This window comes from Felis catus, chromosome A1, assembly GCF_018350175.1.
Source record: "Felis catus isolate Fca126 chromosome A1, F.catus_Fca126_mat1.0, whole genome shotgun sequence".
NCBI classification, from domain to species: Eukaryota; Metazoa; Chordata; class Mammalia; order Carnivora; family Felidae; genus Felis; species Felis catus.
Window position 1 is genome coordinate 195,007,122 of NC_058368.1, and position 17,740 is coordinate 195,024,861.

The 17,740-nt window shown below is 44.7% G+C and overlaps 1 protein-coding gene across 2 annotated transcripts in view; it reads left to right on the forward strand.

Annotated features, from left to right (window-relative positions):
- GLRA1 (glycine receptor alpha 1) overlaps positions 1–4,769 on the forward strand; it is an 83,781-nt gene extending 79,012 nt beyond the window's left edge. The window contains exon 9 of one of the 2 annotated variants that reach the window (XM_003981371.5): positions 4,266–4,769. In XM_003981371.5, the coding sequence (XP_003981420.1) occupies positions 4,266–4,580 (315 nt within the window). In that variant the 3' untranslated portion in view covers positions 4,581–4,769. The remainder of the gene's footprint in view (positions 1–4,265) is intronic. The other variant, XM_003981370.5, reaches the window with a different exon arrangement.
- Positions 4,770–17,740: the final 12,971 nt, after the last annotated feature.

Sequence of the window (17,740 nt, forward strand, 5' to 3'; positions counted from 1 at the left end):
GCATGACAGGCCTGGAGGACCTCCAAAGGCTGCCTCTGCTCTCACCAAATCCTTACCAGTCGTACACACTAGAGGAAAACAAAACTTTCTCTTGGGTCGGGGGAAGTGTAAATAAAGCCACAATCAGATTTGATCAGATAACCCTGCTCAGTTCCTTCCTCATTCTCTCACAGCTTGTTAGTGCTAGAAGAGCCTTAGAGGGCATCTTGTCCACTCTTCCCATGCAAATGACAACAGTGAGGAGGGGCAAAGTGATCACTAGGATCACAGAGGCACTGGTGGCAAAAGCAGGGTAGGTGCTGAAGATCCCATGGCTTTTCTCAAAAATACTGACCACACACAGTATTCATCAATGGTTTCCATCCCGAAGTGGATAAAATAGCCCTGTATTTATTAGATGACAAATAAGAACTAAGACTTACCCAAAGGCAGAGGTCAAAAACCAGTAGCCAGAGATCAAATTCAACATGCAACTGTCCCTAATTTCACTAGCAGTGTCTTAAAAGTCTAGAATAAGGGGCCAGCATTTAAAAATCACACTTCTATCTTCAGTCGAAAAGTCACAGCCTCTGATCCCACTGCAGTCCCATCCCACCTCATACTGGGGCACAGGAACTGCCGTTAGGTAGGGAACACATTCTCCATTTTGCCACGGTCCCTTCTGACCAGAGATTTTTTTCAGCTCTGGTTCATTTCTTCCCTTACATTTCTCCTGCGTGGCCCCTGTGTGTGGTTGAATCAGTGTGACCTTGTTCCTAAGGGCTCTGAAATTGACTCAAATGTCAGAAACTACAAGGATGCAGAACTGGGCTCACCACAGAGCAGCGCTTCCTCTGGAGTAATCCCCTCTGGATGTGGCTTGTACGTTGGCAATGTACGAGCCTGGGCTGCAGAAACCTCCCTTCAGCCGGATGTTTGCAGAGGGGGTTTTCAGCCCCAGATGGTGAGTGAAAAGGAGCTAGCTCCATGCCTGAGTTTCTCAGAGCCTGTGATCTTGGCCGGGCTCCTCAACTCCCACCATCCTCCCATGTTACCTCATTTGTTGGGCACAAAGCATCTGGTCCTCAAATTCCCTGGCCGGCCTCATTAGTCAGATTATTAGGAAACCTGCGAGCCCGGCTGGGCAGCCACACTCCCAACCTCCCTGGGTTCTAGATCACACCTGCTGGATTTCCCCTGCTCCATCCCCAAGCTTTCATTTCCTGCCATCTGCTGGGGAGAACAGGAATAGCAAGCCTTTCTCCAGTCATTCCCAGGGAATTTCCTTTCTCCGGGCTACAATGTGAAATTGATGATCATCTAACTAGATGGGGCCTCCAGGCCACACCCCCACCCCTTCCACTCCTATGTTTAATTGATGAGGAAGGCAGAGAATAATTTGCCCAAAGCTGTATATAAAATTAATTTGGTGCTTCCCCTGCATAACTAGAGCCCAGTGAGAAAACACTTTCAAGCACCCTATCCTGCGGCAAGGGCAGATTTACACTGATAAGCAATAGAGTTGGGTATCCCTTCCAGGCACTGGGTCCAGTAATTTGGCCAGTTCCCCCAACTCCTTTCCTTGGCCCTGCCACAAACACCCTATAGTCAGTCGCCCTACTCACAGACAAAAATTTATTGAGATCTATTTGCTAGGCACTATACATGTTCTTTCCCATTTCCGCAGTGAGGGTGTTGGACCAGATTCATCCATTTGCCAAAGATTTCTTGAGCATTTTTCATGTCTCAAATCCTCCTAAGTGCTAGGAATAAAATCCCATTTTAAAAAGGGTGGGGGAGCACCTGGGTGGCTCAGGCGGTTAAGCATCTGACTTCGGCTCAGGTCATGATCTCACAGTTTGTGGGTCTGAGCCCCGCATCAGGCTCTGTGCTGACAGTTCAGAGCCTGGAGCCTGCTTTGGATTCTGTGTCTCCCTCTCTCTCTTCCCCTCCCCTGCTTGCGCTCTCTCTGTCTCTCAAAAATAAATAAATGTTAAAATTTTTTTTTAAAAAAAAGGGAAGCTAGGAGTAGTGAAGCTATACTGGTAAACATTTACTTATTCAACAAATATTTGCTGAGTTTTGAGCTTATGTTCAGGAACTCTTCATATGTTCAGTGTTGCAGGTACAATGAACATGAATAAGACTGCCTTCATGGAGCTTAGAGTCTAATGGGAGGACAGCCATTAATCAAGAGCTTTAAAAAAATAGAGAGGGATGGGGCTCCTGGGTGGCTCAGGCGGTTAAGCATGCAACTTCAACTCAGGTCATGATCTCACGGTTTGGGAGTTCAAGCTCTGTGTCAGGCTCTGTGCTGACAACTCAGAGCCTGGAGCCTGCTTCAGATCCCGTCTCCCTCCCTCTGCCCCTCCCCTGCTCACACTCCGTCTCTATCAAAAATAAGTAAACATTAAAAAAAAATTTTTTTTAATAGAGAGGGATGTACAGGGAGCTATGGAGCACACAGCAGGGACACCTAGTCTATCCTTGCCCTCAGGGAAGGCTTCTGAGTCAGACATTAGTTCAGTGGAAGAGGAGTCAGGAGCAGAGGTGGGGGTAGGAGCATGTTCCAAGGAAGAGAGAACAACTTGAGCAGAGGCCCAGAGTTAAAAAGAAGGAACATGACCCTTTTGAATATATGTAAACATTTCAGGGTCACTGGTGTACAGAATGCCAGATGGAGGATGATGCAAGATGAGATGACGCTGGAGAGGCAGGCAGGGTTCGGGTCATCTACAGTCTTGTTTCCCATGCAAGGATTTTAATCATCCTGAAGCCAGTGGCAGCACATTAAAAAGTTCAAGCGAGGGACACCTGGGTGGCTCAGTCGGTTGAGTAAGCGTCTGACTTTGGCTCAGGTCAAGCTCCCATGGTTTGTGAGTTCCAGCCCCACACCAGGCTCTGTGTGGACAGCTCGGAGCCTGAAGCCTGCTTCAGCTTCTGTGTCTTCCTCTCTCTCTGCCCTCCCCGGCTCGCACTCTCCCTCTATCAGAAATAAATATTTTTAAAAAACAGCTCAAGCGAAAGATGACCAATCAGATCTGTGTTATGACAACTCAGGTGGCTTGGGAGGGCCAGACCGGAGGCGGTAGGAAGACCGGGCTGGAAGTCATCGCAACAAGCTTGTCTGGTGGCCCACGCGAGCTTGGCAAGAGCTGAGCCGGACAGGGGTTCTTATGCTGTGTTTCCTGCTGTCTGCCAGCCCTGTCCTGCACAGGAACAAACAGAAGACAGACTTTCTTCTCTAGAAGCCCTCACTACCTAGGAGGGCAACGTGAGCTGGTAAAAATTCCCCAGAGCCACACGCTGAATCAACAGCTCCGCTGAGACTCTCAGTGCCACCCCAGAGCTCACACGGGAAGATAACGAAGCCAGACATGATGCAAGCGGACAACAGTGTCTCCATGAGTCAGATCAGGAAAAGATCCCCGTGAGCTGGGAAAGGGAGAAATTAGAAGAATAAGGGCAGCAGGCATGTTGGTGGTGAGCATAAGGCAGGGAGGGAGAAATGCACAAGGGATGGCTGGCAAAGGGCAACCCAACTGGCAGGTGTGCAAAGCAGAAGGTAAGGGGAGGGGCAAAAGCCTGTAAGGTAAGTTGGAGCCGATCGATGAAGGGCTTTGAACAATAACTGAACCCGGAGGTATGTCTGAGGTCACAACTGCCAGGGACGTGGGAACATGGAGGCAGAAAGGAGCTGCGGCTTCCCCGGCTCGTGAAAAGGAAGTAAGGCTCTTGCTGTCTCCCGGGCCATCCGCCCCCTCCCCCCCAACCCACTCGAGGAAACATCACCTGGGGGATGGGGTGGGTAAAGAGGGCAAGGAGGCAACAGAGGCAAAGCAGGGGATCTCTCCAAATTGTCTCCTCGATTTCTAACCAAACAGCATTCAGAGTATCTGCTCATCTGTAATCTCTGATGGTCAAAAGAACCTTTTGATGTAGCGGGGTGAATCTTCTCCCCCACTTATAGGAAAATATGAAATAAAAAACCCCGAGACTCTAATAAAGAAGTGACTTGCCTCAGGTCACACAGCCAGCAAGTGACAGAGCCAAGACTTGAACACAGGTGTCCAGACTCTATGCCACATTCCTATCCCCTGGTTTGTATCTGTTTCAGCAAGCAAGCGGCGCCCCTCTATAAGGCATTACTCCCCAGCCAGCCTGAAAGCCTTCAGAAACCTGGAATGGTAGAGTCCAAGAGGCAGGGAGAACCAGATGGGCAAGGCCAGGCCCCCAGGGGAGTGCCTTGCAGGGAGGGTGCCCAGCCCCTGTCTTATTTTAAGTAGAGCCCCATGCTGAATCTGTTCCAGGAGGATGAGGCCGGAGAAGGCCGCTTCAACTTCTCTGCTTATGGGATGGGCCCAGCCTGTCTGCAGGCCAAGGATGGCATCTCAGTCAAAGGCGCCAATAACAACAATACCACCAACCCCCCTCCCGCGCCGTCTAAGTCCCCAGAGGAGATGCGAAAACTCTTCATCCAGAGGGCCAAGAAGATTGACAAAATATCCCGCATTGGCTTCCCCATGGCCTTCCTCATCTTCAACATGTTCTACTGGATCATCTACAAGATTGTCCGCAGGGAGGACGTCCACAACCAGTGACGGGTCTGGGATGGGGCGGGAGTGGGGGAGGCTGGGAGAGGGCAGAATGGAAATAGCACAGGAATCTGAGAGCCTAAGGAAGAGAAGGGGAAGAGAGGAAGGGGGCACACATACACAACTCCCTCTTTCTCTGAAAAATGTGCAATAGCAAAATGCAGTGATGCATGAATCTTAGAATGTGGCACTATCTATTTAACCTCGGGTGGGCTGGTGGGGGGGGGGAGGGAGGGGCTTTTCTAATACAGGAGCAGAGGGGTCTGGAGGAAGGGGAGGGGTGGGTGGGGGTTAGGGAGTGAGGAAAAACAGCTTTCAAAAACTTGAGTCCACGGGCTGTGCAGTTTTCCTATTTGGAAGGAGAGTGCAGTCTGCCCCAGAGCAGAAGGAAAGCCATGTAATATATGATATATATTCATGCTTAATATTAATGCAAAATCACAAGAACAAAGGATTTGTTTCTTAACCTATCAGCCTAGTAACTGCTTAAGTTTTTCAAGTCACAGAAGTGATGGACAATTTTTCCCAGAGTGGAAACAGTCACAAATAAGCTTTTGCCCTGGTGTGTGTCCTATACCATGGCCTTCCAAATGCCATGCCTGTTTTCACACTGGCCTGGGTGGACACATGCCAAAAAGGCAGTCCACCTCTGCTTCAAGAGGGTTGTGCAGCCTGGGCATGGGCAGTGGAAATGGGGCAAAGTGGAGAGAAGAGAGGGAATGACTAAGGAGATGGGGCGTTTTCAGAGGCCCAAGGATTGATAATCAAGAGAACTGCACCTCAATCCTCACGTCTCAAGGCTAAGGACCACACCCGCCCCTCTCTGAGCCCCTCTCGCTTCTGTGCTTCAACACCCACCCCACTTACCCTCCACTGCCACCCAGAGATGGCTGCCATGGTTTCTCATTATATTGCCAATATGCAATCTTTTTTATGGTGACAAAAAAAAGTAATAATCTCAAGAAATAATATGCAGATAGACTGAGTATAAACCGATGCACTTTTTTCAAATGTCTATTTTTTTGGAGAGTCTCTTTGGAATTGCAAGTGGGTATATATTTGGGAAGATGGGGTCAGTGGGATGAAATGGACTTCTTACAGAGCGGTTCTACAGAGTGAAGTTTTAAGAGGTGAAAGGGTAGTAACGAGGCTGCCACAGCTGAGATATATACGGGTGGAAAGAGATGGTATGTTCAGAAAGTCTGTTCATTATATTTTGACATTTCCTATGCCACAACAAATGTGGGAAGCATGGGGAGATGACCCCATTATATTTTTATAAGTCTTTTGTTTGTTTTCCTTTTTGGTGCTTTGCTTAGCTTTAACATTTAGGCAAGTTAGACAAATATTTCTTTCCCTCTAACTCTGACGTGCCAGAACTATCCCAGGTTGGCTAGGGTACTCCAGGAAAAAAAAAAAAAAAGGAGAGGGATTAGGAAATGAATCGTGAAGGGTGGGGGACCCTGCTGAAGGACACAGAGGCTCACAGTTGGGAAGTCTGCAATGTGGACCATGGGATTAAAGACAGGAGTTGCCTCCAGTAGCCTCTGTCCTCTCTGCCAACAACGCCACGCCTGTAATGATGGCACGACTCTCTGGGGCATGCTTCCCACTGTGGCCTGTGACCAGTGTCCTGGGGTACATTTCTTCCTTTGCACTTCAGTGTCTTGGCTTTGAATCAAAGTAGCGGTAGATGGTGGGATACAGTGGCCAATCGGTTTGCCCTGAGGCTTGGGGTTTTATATGTGTCTTTCAAGTATCCCCAGTGTGGGGCAGGAGAGAGGGGAGACGTTGGGAGCCTAACTCTTCCCTAAAGCCCCTTCTTCCGGAGAAACTTCTCCCATTTCCTGTGGCACAATTGCTAATACCTCTAGAAGCCCTCCCCACACACCAGCCCCCCACCCCAGAAAAGCAAGTCAAGACAGTGATCTAAGGTGTTTAGGTAAAGAAAACGCACTAAGCAGCCAAAAAAGGATCTGGCTTTGAGCCTTGAATGATCAAACTGTTTACATCCAGGTTCAAGGTTTGTAAGTCATTGCCTTCCTTTCTCTTGGCCTGTGTAGACCAGGAAGTTAAATTGTATTCTAGCCTTGGATGATGTGGGATGGAACCCGGCTCCTGAGGGATGGGAGCCATGTGGGTAGGAATCTCTCTTCTAAGACTATCCTGTTATCCTTTTCCCAACCACAAACTGTCTAAAGGAGGAAAAGGGAACCAGAGGGATTTGAACAAGTACAACCAGTTCAAGACTGGAATATCAGTGTTTGAACTGCTATCAGCACTATGTTCACTTTATTTAAGGGAGGGAATCCTCAGCCCTGCAGTGATTCGTGAGTCGCTGGAGAGGCTATTTACCCCTTTTACTAGCATTTTACTCACTTTATTTAAGGGGAAAATCATTTTTTTCATTAAAAAAAACTTAAGAAGCCCTTTTCCCTAGTTCGCTCATGACGGGACTAAATTCAGAACGTCTTGAAGTCTAGGTGATCCGGCAGCGAAGGCATCAGGCCTCTATCAGGGACTAAAGACAGTATCAATTGTTCCAAGGCATTCTGCCTCTGCTTGAATGGCAATATCTACAGATTTCAAACTGGGCTCCTTGTATGAGGTGTCTGGAATCTCTCCGAAACAAAGACATCACTGGGCTGTTTGCCCAACCTCTGCTGGGTCCTTGAACTTCTGCCACCATATTCAACCAGTGGCCCCACTGGGAATGGCCAGGTCTAGTTGACAAGATCTAGCAGACAATAGAATCATCCTTTTGAGACACAGAGGGGGAATGTCGCTGAAATCTTCTCTCCGACTGTTCCAAATTTGGTATCCCTCATAGAGAATAAATGTGAGTGAATGCATTACAGCAGTGAAAGGAAGAACCTGAATTTTAGTTCTAGCACTAATACATTGGGGAAACTTGGATAAATGCTTTAGCTTTAGTTCCTCTACAAACACAGTGGGGAAAGGGGTATAAACCTCTAACCCCTTCTAGCTCTAACTGTTCTGTGTGCTTGAACCGATCTATGGGAGGTTTACACAACGAAAGGCTTAATGCCGCTTTCATTTCCGAACCCTCTCAATAGATCTAGATAGATCCACACATACATGGATCCACACAATCCTCATGGCCTTTCTTCTTTGGGAAATTTGTGGAATCGTTTTTCCTTTCGCTCCACTTTATCAAAGATGAGCAGTGGCGGGAAAAGAACGTCCATCATTGTAAAGTCAAAAATACCCTCATGAATTAGAATGGAGCATGCTCAAAGAGAAGGCATTGTCATTAGTGTATGATGTAGTGAGGATTTAGCAATAAACTACATGGATTTTATCATTATAAAAAAATCAAACTAGATAATTTAGGCCAAAAACGTTTTGTAGGTGGCTCCAAGAAATAGGACAATACTTTCTCAATTTCCTCTTCAGTCTGTACACAGAGGATATCATACCTTGGGACCACATACACCAAATGCTATGGTAGGGGGAAAACTGACTAAGGTATAATGGGTGGCTTACTGGTCTTCCAACCTCTACATGGTTAGACCAGTATTTATGCATGGAGGTAGAACTAGACAGGGCATAGAGCGGATGGTGATTTGCCGCACCTCCAAAACTGCAGCTATTCCTAGGAATCCAATTTGAGAAATATCAATTAAGCAGACAGATAATAATGCCAGTAACTTCTCACCTTAGTCTACAACTTACCTTGATTAGTTTCAAGAGCAGCCAAAAGAAATGGCTCATCTCTGCCAACCTCTGGTCTTTTCAAACTTTCAAGAGTCCGTGCTGGGCTAAGGCTATAGAGAGTAACCCAAGGACAGGAGTGAATATAAAGATGTGGTAGGGTGTGTGTGTGTGTGTGTGTGTGTGTGTGTGTGTGAGAGAGAGAGAGAGAGAGAGGGAGAGAGAGAGAGAAAAGACAGTCATTTAATCCAGATTATTTCTTCTTCTAAACTGTCAATAAATAAGAAATGTATCCCTCTAAGAAGCCTATCAATATTTTTCATAGACTATGTTTTCATACTAGGGAGAAAACAAATGAATATGACAGGAGTTGGTTACTTTCCTTCAAAGTACACATTTTTATGGGCATCATTAAAAAGAGATTGTGTTTTGTGAGCCTCCATGATATTAGATTGCAGAGCAGATTAGTGTCCCAGCTAAGCTGTTACCATCACTGATAAATCAGTCTTTTGTGAAAATTACATTCCTTAGTTAATTGCAACACACTGAAATTGAAGGGAGCCATCCTTCTGTCTGCAGCAACTGCCTCCTTAGTAGAAGAAGCTCGTAGGCAAAGGGCTTGGTGGTGGTACCATTTGTGTCAGCTGGAGGACTGGGGTCGAGAGCTGAGGTCTACTTGTCCCCATTCTGGCTGGAATCCCGGCCCGGGGACAATGGATACCACTCTGGAAGCTATCGGGTTTATTCAAAAACAAGCACCTTCTGCACATTCTGCCTGCCCTCTGCCCCAACTCTGAAGAGGTGGGCAAGATGGGGTTTTCTCTACAGGCTACGTTTCCCAGATTGACTAGAAAGCTTGCATTGAGGGGCTGGTGAGATCTGCTGAGGAAGGCTGAATGGCCCTCTACCCTCCAAGATAAAGCATCCTTAATTCAGGAACCGATGACACCAAAACAAGCTTACTATAAACAAGCAAGTAGAAACCATGTTCTTAAAATATAATTTATCTTTTTTTCCTCCACTAAGCCCTTTCTCTGAGAAACCAGCTTCAGAAATTTGAATTGAGAACCCTTCTGTTTTCCTGTAGCTCTACAAAGCCAGAAATAGGAGCTCACGCTGACCAAAGGAAGGATTAAAAGAAACGTGCCTTGTTTTGTTTGAGCTGGCTTGCCCAACGACTTGTATCTGTGTAAGGAACAGTACACGTTGGAAAGGCTTTGGTTTCACAGTATCCTGAAATCCCAATGAATAAGGACTATCGTTAGATAGGTTGAAATTCAAATAAAGAACTTGGAAAAATCCTGAAATGCTGCCGTCCCCACCTAAGTAATCTAGAGTCTTGGGGGCCCAGACTAGATGATGCCACTACCAAATTATTATCCCGTTGCTTCCTTTGGGATTTCTCAAGCTGTAAAGACAGCAATGGCAGGAGACAGGTTTGTTCATACGTGGGTGCTATTACATGCTGTTTTGATGGAGCTGTGTGGTTATTTAAAGCAATAATTAAGGTGCTTTATCATTCTTTAGAAAAGCAAAATGAGTTCCGAAGTAGATATTATTGCCCAATAATTTCTAGGATCATTAAGGCTTCTTCAGTTAGCATCCAGACCATTACTTCTCCCTCTCGCACTCTCTCTCTGCCTCCTCCCACAGCCTCCCTGTCAGCATCTCCTCTGCTTCATCATCTGTGCCTCTCATTTGGTGAAACCAAACTCTTCTAGAAGATGCTGGTTTATTTCCGAGGGGGTGGGGGGTGGGGAGGACTAGAATGGACGTAGCAGCTCCTGTCTCGTTTGTTTTAAGGCTGCGATTTCTATTCTTCCTCTTCCCTGTGCGTTTTGAAATTTCACTGCTCTGGAAAATTTCCATTGGAACATTGGGTCGAGAAGTCAGAGTCTAGAGAATGGCGAGCCAAAAATATACCCAGTGATGAAAATTATGTTCTACATAAGGCCATTAACCGGCTACAGAGCAGCACTAGGTAACTGATGTGGGGAGGAAAGACATTTGCTGGATGCATATGGATGCAAACACAGTGGGTCTCCCGTTCCCACACTTCCCCTGCTCCACGCTTCCCTGCGTTGCCTTGTGTCTGGCTTGCCTTTCTTCAGATTCCACTGTTTTCTTAAGCAACTTCAGAAACCCTGTACCCTCTTTAAACACACCTGCCTTCTGAGGCGGACAGAGGCCGGTAGGAAGTGGGTCCTTGTTCTGGCATCACTTCAGGCTCACCATGGAAACTGCAGGTAAGGTACTTCATCTTTCTAGGCCTGCTCACTACCCTGTAAAAAGAGGGAGTTGAAGGAGATTGCTCAAAGGCAAACCCTGGATACTTTCATGGGTTAACGAAAAGAAGAAAGGGTATACCATGTGTTAGAGAAGATTTCATTATTCCCCCCTTTTCGGTCAGGCTTGGAATCCCATCCCAGGCCTTTTGGTGGACAGGTGGGGAGAGGTTAAGAAAGAGGAGAGTCTTGGCCCTCAAGGAGGTTGCAATCTTAGTTTTTTGGTGGCTCGTTGTGGTGGTTGTTGTTGTTTGCCACGAAAGTGAAGGTATTTCACGGCACTGATGGACTTGCCTCTAAGACTGGCTTCTCACCGGAGAATCCCATCAAATGCCAGGACAACATTCTACTCTGGTATTTTAGCATGTGTGTCCTATGAAGGCTGTAACCCATCTCCCATGGCAGGTGAGCTCTGTCCGCCAGAGCCTCTAGAAGAATCAAAGAGAAACACAATCAGAGCAGAACTCGTGAAATACCCCAAGGGAAATACTGCAATGACGCCAAGTCCCCTCTCAGCCTGTTCCCCGCACACACAATTTAATCATAACGAGAAACTTCCAGCAAGATTTAAGAATATTTTCCCATTTGTACATTATGCTAGCCGCAGTTACAGGCAGAAAAAAGTGGGATTGTTCCAGGCCACTAGAGACATTCATCTAAATTCATACCATTAGCTAGGCTACCCTAACAAAAAAATAAAAAATATTACAGCAGGTGTGGCTGAAGTTGGGCGAGCTCACTGCACATCCTCCGCCCCCCCCCCCCCCCCCGCCAAACAAAACCTCACCCTGGCAATGATGTTTCTGAAATTGCTTCCACACTCCCATAGCTCCAACAAACACTGCTTATAATCATAAAACACTGCCCCTATCTTTCCCAGCAAGGACATAATTATGCTTTCTATCAGTGGAATCACTTCGAAACATTTATAGGTTGACATTATAACAAATGATCTCTACTCTGTCTTCATCTGGCCCTGGAATTAATGGGAATATTGCAGACTGAAACGTTTTCCTTGTTCCCAAGGTTAAGAGTTAACAGGCTTTTTAAAAAAGATAATTTTAGATTTCCCATAATAAAATAGAAACCATATGGTAACCCAATCACTTCCTACCCTTGGCCCCCATCACCATATAGCCACTTCCTTCTTTGCCCCTGAAAGACTCAAATAAGGGATTTTAAAGGACCTCTAAAATGGAAGTGTGATAGCACAAATACAGGGAAATGGTAATTGTATAGTCTAGGTGGTTAATATATAGTCCCTATAAAATTCTTACATGTTTTCCCCTCCAACCCTCAGTTTTCCTATCTGTACAACAGGAGTACTGAATTTCCCACTCTTCATCTTACCCTCTCAGTTTTCCTCTCTATACCCATTTGTGGTTTTCTAGTGCAGGGGAAAGGGTACTCGCTTCCAAGAAGGCTGAGATGCAACTACCACAGGCACCTGATCTTGAGCAAGACCATTCTCTCTCTGACCCTCAGCTCCTTTATGTATTTGGAGACAATAATGCCCCCCTCAGACGTCCATCTTCTAGATAAAATGAGATAGTACATATTATTAACTCCACCCCCACCGTAAACAATGTAAAGCACTGTCACTATCTCCGTCTCTCCCAAATTCCTATTTCTTCCTCTTTGCCAGAAGAGGGCAGCCAAGAGCTTCCTTTTAGAATTGAAGCTGGCTCCCAAAAGGCCAAATCCACCTGCCCTAACAGAGCAGCCTATGACCCTTCCGGACTGGCCCCTCTGTGCTTCCTCTAGCTTATACACCCACTGAAGGGACCTACACTCTAGTGCTGATCTCACTTATCAAGAATCTGCATCCCTTTTGCCCAAGTATCATTTGAATATTACCTAAATAGAAAGCACACCATAGCTCTGCAAATAGCTGTCACTCATGCAAACTAGTAAGATTGTGAATGAACCCTGCAAATCCCAATACTGCTACTGAGCACCTACTCTAGGTCAGTCTCTTTAAATTACATGATCTAGTTTCAACGATGGCCCTGATCTTCTCAATTTGTACATGAGGAAACCGAGGCTTGGAAAGTTTATCATATTAGCCCAAGTCAAAGTCTTGCCAAAGTTTGGACCTGATTCTATAGACAACAGGAAGCTAAGTTTTGGAAACAGGCATGATGTGTTTACCTCTTCCACTTACCTGTTTTTGACCTTCAAGAAATTATTTTGCCTTATTGATGACCTTAGTCCCCACACCCCCTCCCCATAAAACACTCTATCTTACCAAATTATTGAATATAAAATCAAGACATTGATGTGGTAACTTACTTTGTCATTAAAAAAAAAAAGTATACAGGTGTTTATTAGTTCATTTTAACTTAAATGAATCTTATAACTGCTGCTAAAAAAGTATGGACCCTTTTACTTTGGTAACATTCTACTGCACAAAAATTTAAGCTCCTGTAACGTGTTGAATGCCAAGGAATACTACCTTTACTAGGCTAGAAATCAAACATCTTAAGAACCAACCAGACAATTCTTGGCCACCTTCTTTTCAGAACTTGGGTAGAAACAATATAAATCTATCAGCCCACCTTAAGAGGTTGAGAGTCTACTAATCAATCCAGTTTGGGGCATATGAGGGATTTAGACTTGATATGGTACCATTTTCTGGGTATAGCATTGTGGAATAGAATAAAATGAGTAAGCAATAAGGCAGGGTGGGAATATATGACATTTGGAAGAGAGTGAAAACACCCTCATTTGTAGTCCTGCATGAGAGACCACTTGTGTGCTGGAATGGCCTGGATTTGGCCAGCATCGAGAGTTAAGGACTAGACTTATTCTGGAAGTCTTTCCTAAGTCTAGAATCCCTCTAAAATATTCACTCAACTAAGAGCCTACTACAAACATTGCCAAGGCATAGGAACGAAAGGTAAACACCATCCCTAACTACAGAACTTACAATTCAGAGCAGTGAGATGTGATATGGATATGAATACATAATTTTCAAAGGATGATATGGTGATGAAGGAGGCAGAGACAGAATTCGGAGAAATGGTACCTCACAGGGACAATCCAAGGTCTCCTGGAGAACAGAACATTTGAGCTCAGACTCTAAAGCAAAAGAATATTTTCCACAGCAGTTTACTAACTGGATTTATGTAATTGTGGTCTCATCCACCTTCCAAAGGGTTAACACAGGTAACCATTTCCTCCAGGCAGGTATTCAGGCAAAGTGGGAGCATCTCTCCATATGAGATACCATTGCAACAAATGTATTAAAAATGGCAGGCTGACCAATGTCCCAGTCAAGGAGGGCCTCCTAATGGTCCTTTACCCCCATCCAGGCTCTGGAAATAAAGTGTGACAATGGAATTACAGGGAAATGCATGAACATACCGTGCCCCCCGCCCCCCTACCCCCCCCCCCCCCCACACACACACACAAAGTACTCTTAGAAGCCGCAGCTTGTCTCCAAGTCCTTTTGTTCCTGACTTAAGAATCCCCTGGGTGATGTGTAGGAATTAGCCAGACCAGTTCATGGGACAAGGCCTCTGCTTACATTTCCTAGGTTGCACTTGCGTCATCCACATCTCTTCAGTTGTATCCAGAAGCTCAGGCTTTGGCATAACAGAACCATGAGCTATAGGGCAGTGATGCCAGGAATGTCTTAGTGCTCTGCGGACTAGGACAGCTCCCTCTGTGCAGCTCTGAATGCTGGTGAGGATAGGAACATTCTGAATGGACCCTAGTGACATCAAGTCAGATTCAGCGGGTGTCCAGGTCAACTGCAACAGACTTGCCTTTAGATGATTTTTTGCAATGTCCCAGCCTGGAGGAAGCAGTTCAGCCTTTCAAAGTTTGAGTTACACATGGAACGTCAGGGAACAGGTCTCAAAAACTGTCAGTCAGGACTAGGAAATGTACGCTCTTTCACTTTTCTATCAGCTTTGTTTTTAACTTCCCTTGCATTTGCCTGTCATCCATCCTGTTTATTAAATCTATTATGGCAAGGGCAGTGTACCTTGAAAGCAGGGCATCAGAATGAACTACGGCCCCTTTTCTTACAATATAGGAGGGGATGCTACAAATGCCAAAATAATCACTAATGTGGAATGCAGAAAATATGTTAACGGAGAAAGGAGGGTGCCGCAGAGCAGGCAGAGAATAAACCATAAAATGTTTCCAGGCTTACAGGCCATTTGAACAGTGGTACCTTAAAGATGAAATTTTGACGGATGGGGAGAGTCTTCCAGCAAAAGGAACAACATGAGTAAAAATATGGAGGTAAAAACCAAAGGGCATATACGAGGTATAGCGATTATCTGTTTGGCTGAAGTGTAATGAATGGAGACATGTTTGGAAAGATGATTTGGAGTATATCATAACCACCTTAAATATAGAATAAGGGATCGGGACTCTTGAGTATGGCAATTCTCAAAGACCAATCAATAAGGTATTCATTCCTTCATGGGCAGAACAGCTCATTCTGTCTCCTTTCCATTAGCTGACATTTCCAGCCTAAGTCAGATTTTCCTGTACTTATTTCGGGAGAACTTACCTTTTCCTCCATCTCAGAAGCAGTTATTGTACCCACTAGAAATTCACATCTTCAAGGGCATCAATTCAACCCAACAAGTATTAAGCATTTAGTTGTGCTGGGTAGGCACTAGAAGGGGGATAACAAAGGTATAGTAAAGTCATGGTTCTACAATGAGCTCACTATTCTACAGTGATTCTGAAAAAGTTAATCCAGTGCAGATATTTCTAAAGGAGTGCTTGTGGTCCAAATATTATAACCTTTATGTTGGTCTGAAATATTAAACAGAGCTGACCTAGAAGGAAAATATAGTCTAGCGTATCCTTTTTATTCTCAGCTGCACCTGAAATGACTTCTAACCTGGAGAGCACTTCTCTATTCAAACCATGAGATCATGTCCATAAAGAAAAAAGGGTATAGGGGCGCCTGGGTGGCGCAGTCGGTTAAGCGTCCGACTTCAGCCAGGTCACGATCTTGCGGTCCGTGGGTTCGAGCCCCGCGTCGGGCTCTGGGCTGATGGCTCAGAGCCTGGAGCCTGTTTCTGATTCTGTGTCTCCCTCTCTCTGCCCCTCCCCCGCTCATGCTCTGTCTCTCTCTGTCCCAAAAATAAATAAAAAACGTTGAAAAAAAAATTTAAAAAAAAGAAAAAAGAAAAAAGGGTATAGAGGTGGGGAAAGCCAAATATGAACAGAAAGAAAAAAAAAAAAGTAACTGGTTTTTAATCAAGTCATTGCTATGGGAAGTATGCAAAAAGAATAGTTTGTGGGATTTTTTTTTTTTCAGAACAATTTTTCTTAGGCAAATTCATTAGAAAAAATATTGTGGGCAAATAGATTAGTATAATCTACCCTAGTAAATCAAAGACTACCCTCTAAGTCTTCAAAAGTATTACTATCAAGTAAGTAGTTTGCTAAATTTTTTCCACATTAGGTGTATTTCTACCTCATTTAAAAGTGTACCATGCTCAACATGCCTGAATGGTATGTAAAAAGCTGAAATATTGATGTTCCCACAATTAATCTCAGAACATTTAAAATTCATATTATTTCATACTTTCACGGTTCAACCTTCCAATACTTAATCCATTATTCTCAGCACTAATGGTAGTTAAAGTGAGATGAGTGAATTAAACCCCAATGGGTGCATCTTGCTTAATTAGTCTATTGAATGCAGATAAAATGCCTACCTGAAGAAAAAAAAAAAAAGCTAAACAGCCAAGCTCTACTTTCAAGACAAATACACCAGGTACCTCAGCAGCCTCCAAGTAAGTTTTAAAAACTGGACACGATACAGGTCTTCAACTGCTGTAATTAGACCTGAAATGTACAAAATGAACCACAAAGTGACCAAGACAAGACGCTTAATACTTTTAAGCCCTCTAGGTAAGAGTGACAAAGGATGTCCATGTCTCAGTGTGTAGGTCGGCATCATAACTGACCAGTTGGCTAAAATCACTTTGTCTAGAACTGATGCAAAGTATCAGTTGGAAATTGCTAGCATTTTCAGTCAGGAGCGGTTGAGGCATGATTGGGAAGGACAGTGAGGGCTTACTTTCTAAGTGTGCAAACATACTCCAGTGCTTCCAAATCACAATTCTTTGGTCTTCTCCCAAGACAAGCCATTTCCAGACACCTCAAACTCGACTGGCCCAGGGAACCCTTGGGAGGAGACCCAATTACCTTGCAGCCATAATTGTTGTAAACATGCTGGAGCCATAGTTGGAAAATGGTCTACAGAGAAACGGGGACAAACAGGACCACTAGGGATTTTCAATTCACAGCTACGTCAACATTAATGAAAAAGCAGTATTAGATTGATTGAAAACATTCCACGGGACTTATTATCAAATAAAGGCTCAGTCACTAGGTAAAAGCATATTTTATTGACATAATTTATCTTAGACTTAGTAACTTTAACTCAAGATTCATCCACCAAGGTGGGCCAGTTTCTGCCAATAGAACCAGAGTGCGCACTCTCGAGTCTCACCCCAACCTTGCCAAAGCGAAGGACTTCTGCCTAACTGGAAGTCATCTCCAAAGGACTTGCCCTTATATTTTCCCCATTTCACGCACTTAAAGATATTTGCACAACAGATGTACCCTTTGTCTTAAAAGTTGCCTGATTTGATGTTTAGACAGAAGAGCAAACCCCATGTTATTCTTCTGCAAGTGATTTTGCATTTCCTTTTTTTTTTTCAAAAAGGTAGCTACCGACTTACGGATGTCACGACATACAGGGGATAAAAGCGTTAACTTGCAACAGGTCCAGGGTATGTTACCTTGACACCTCACAATTTGGTTCATTACACTTTAACTACTCAAAGTTATTTTAACCCCAAAGAACAGACAGGCACCGTGTATTTCTTCAGGTCACAATGCCAACACTGGCTGTGGAGTCTGATACAGGTAAGACGACTACAATTTACAATTCTGACTGTGATTCCAATACTTTTGGGAGATGTAAAATATGCTGGGCTGGGCAGTGTGAGTTAGTTAAGCTACAAAGTGCTTCATCACCCATAATGGAAGAGGTTCAAGATGATTCATACTTCCACGTAAGACTACAAAAGTCACAAGCCCACATAAAAGCAACTGACAGCCAAAGTTGAAGAGATTTCAGGAGCCTGGGGGCATCTTAAACAATTAATTGGCCTGGAAAATTGGGTCAGAATTACTCACAAAGCTCCTCATCCTTTCCCA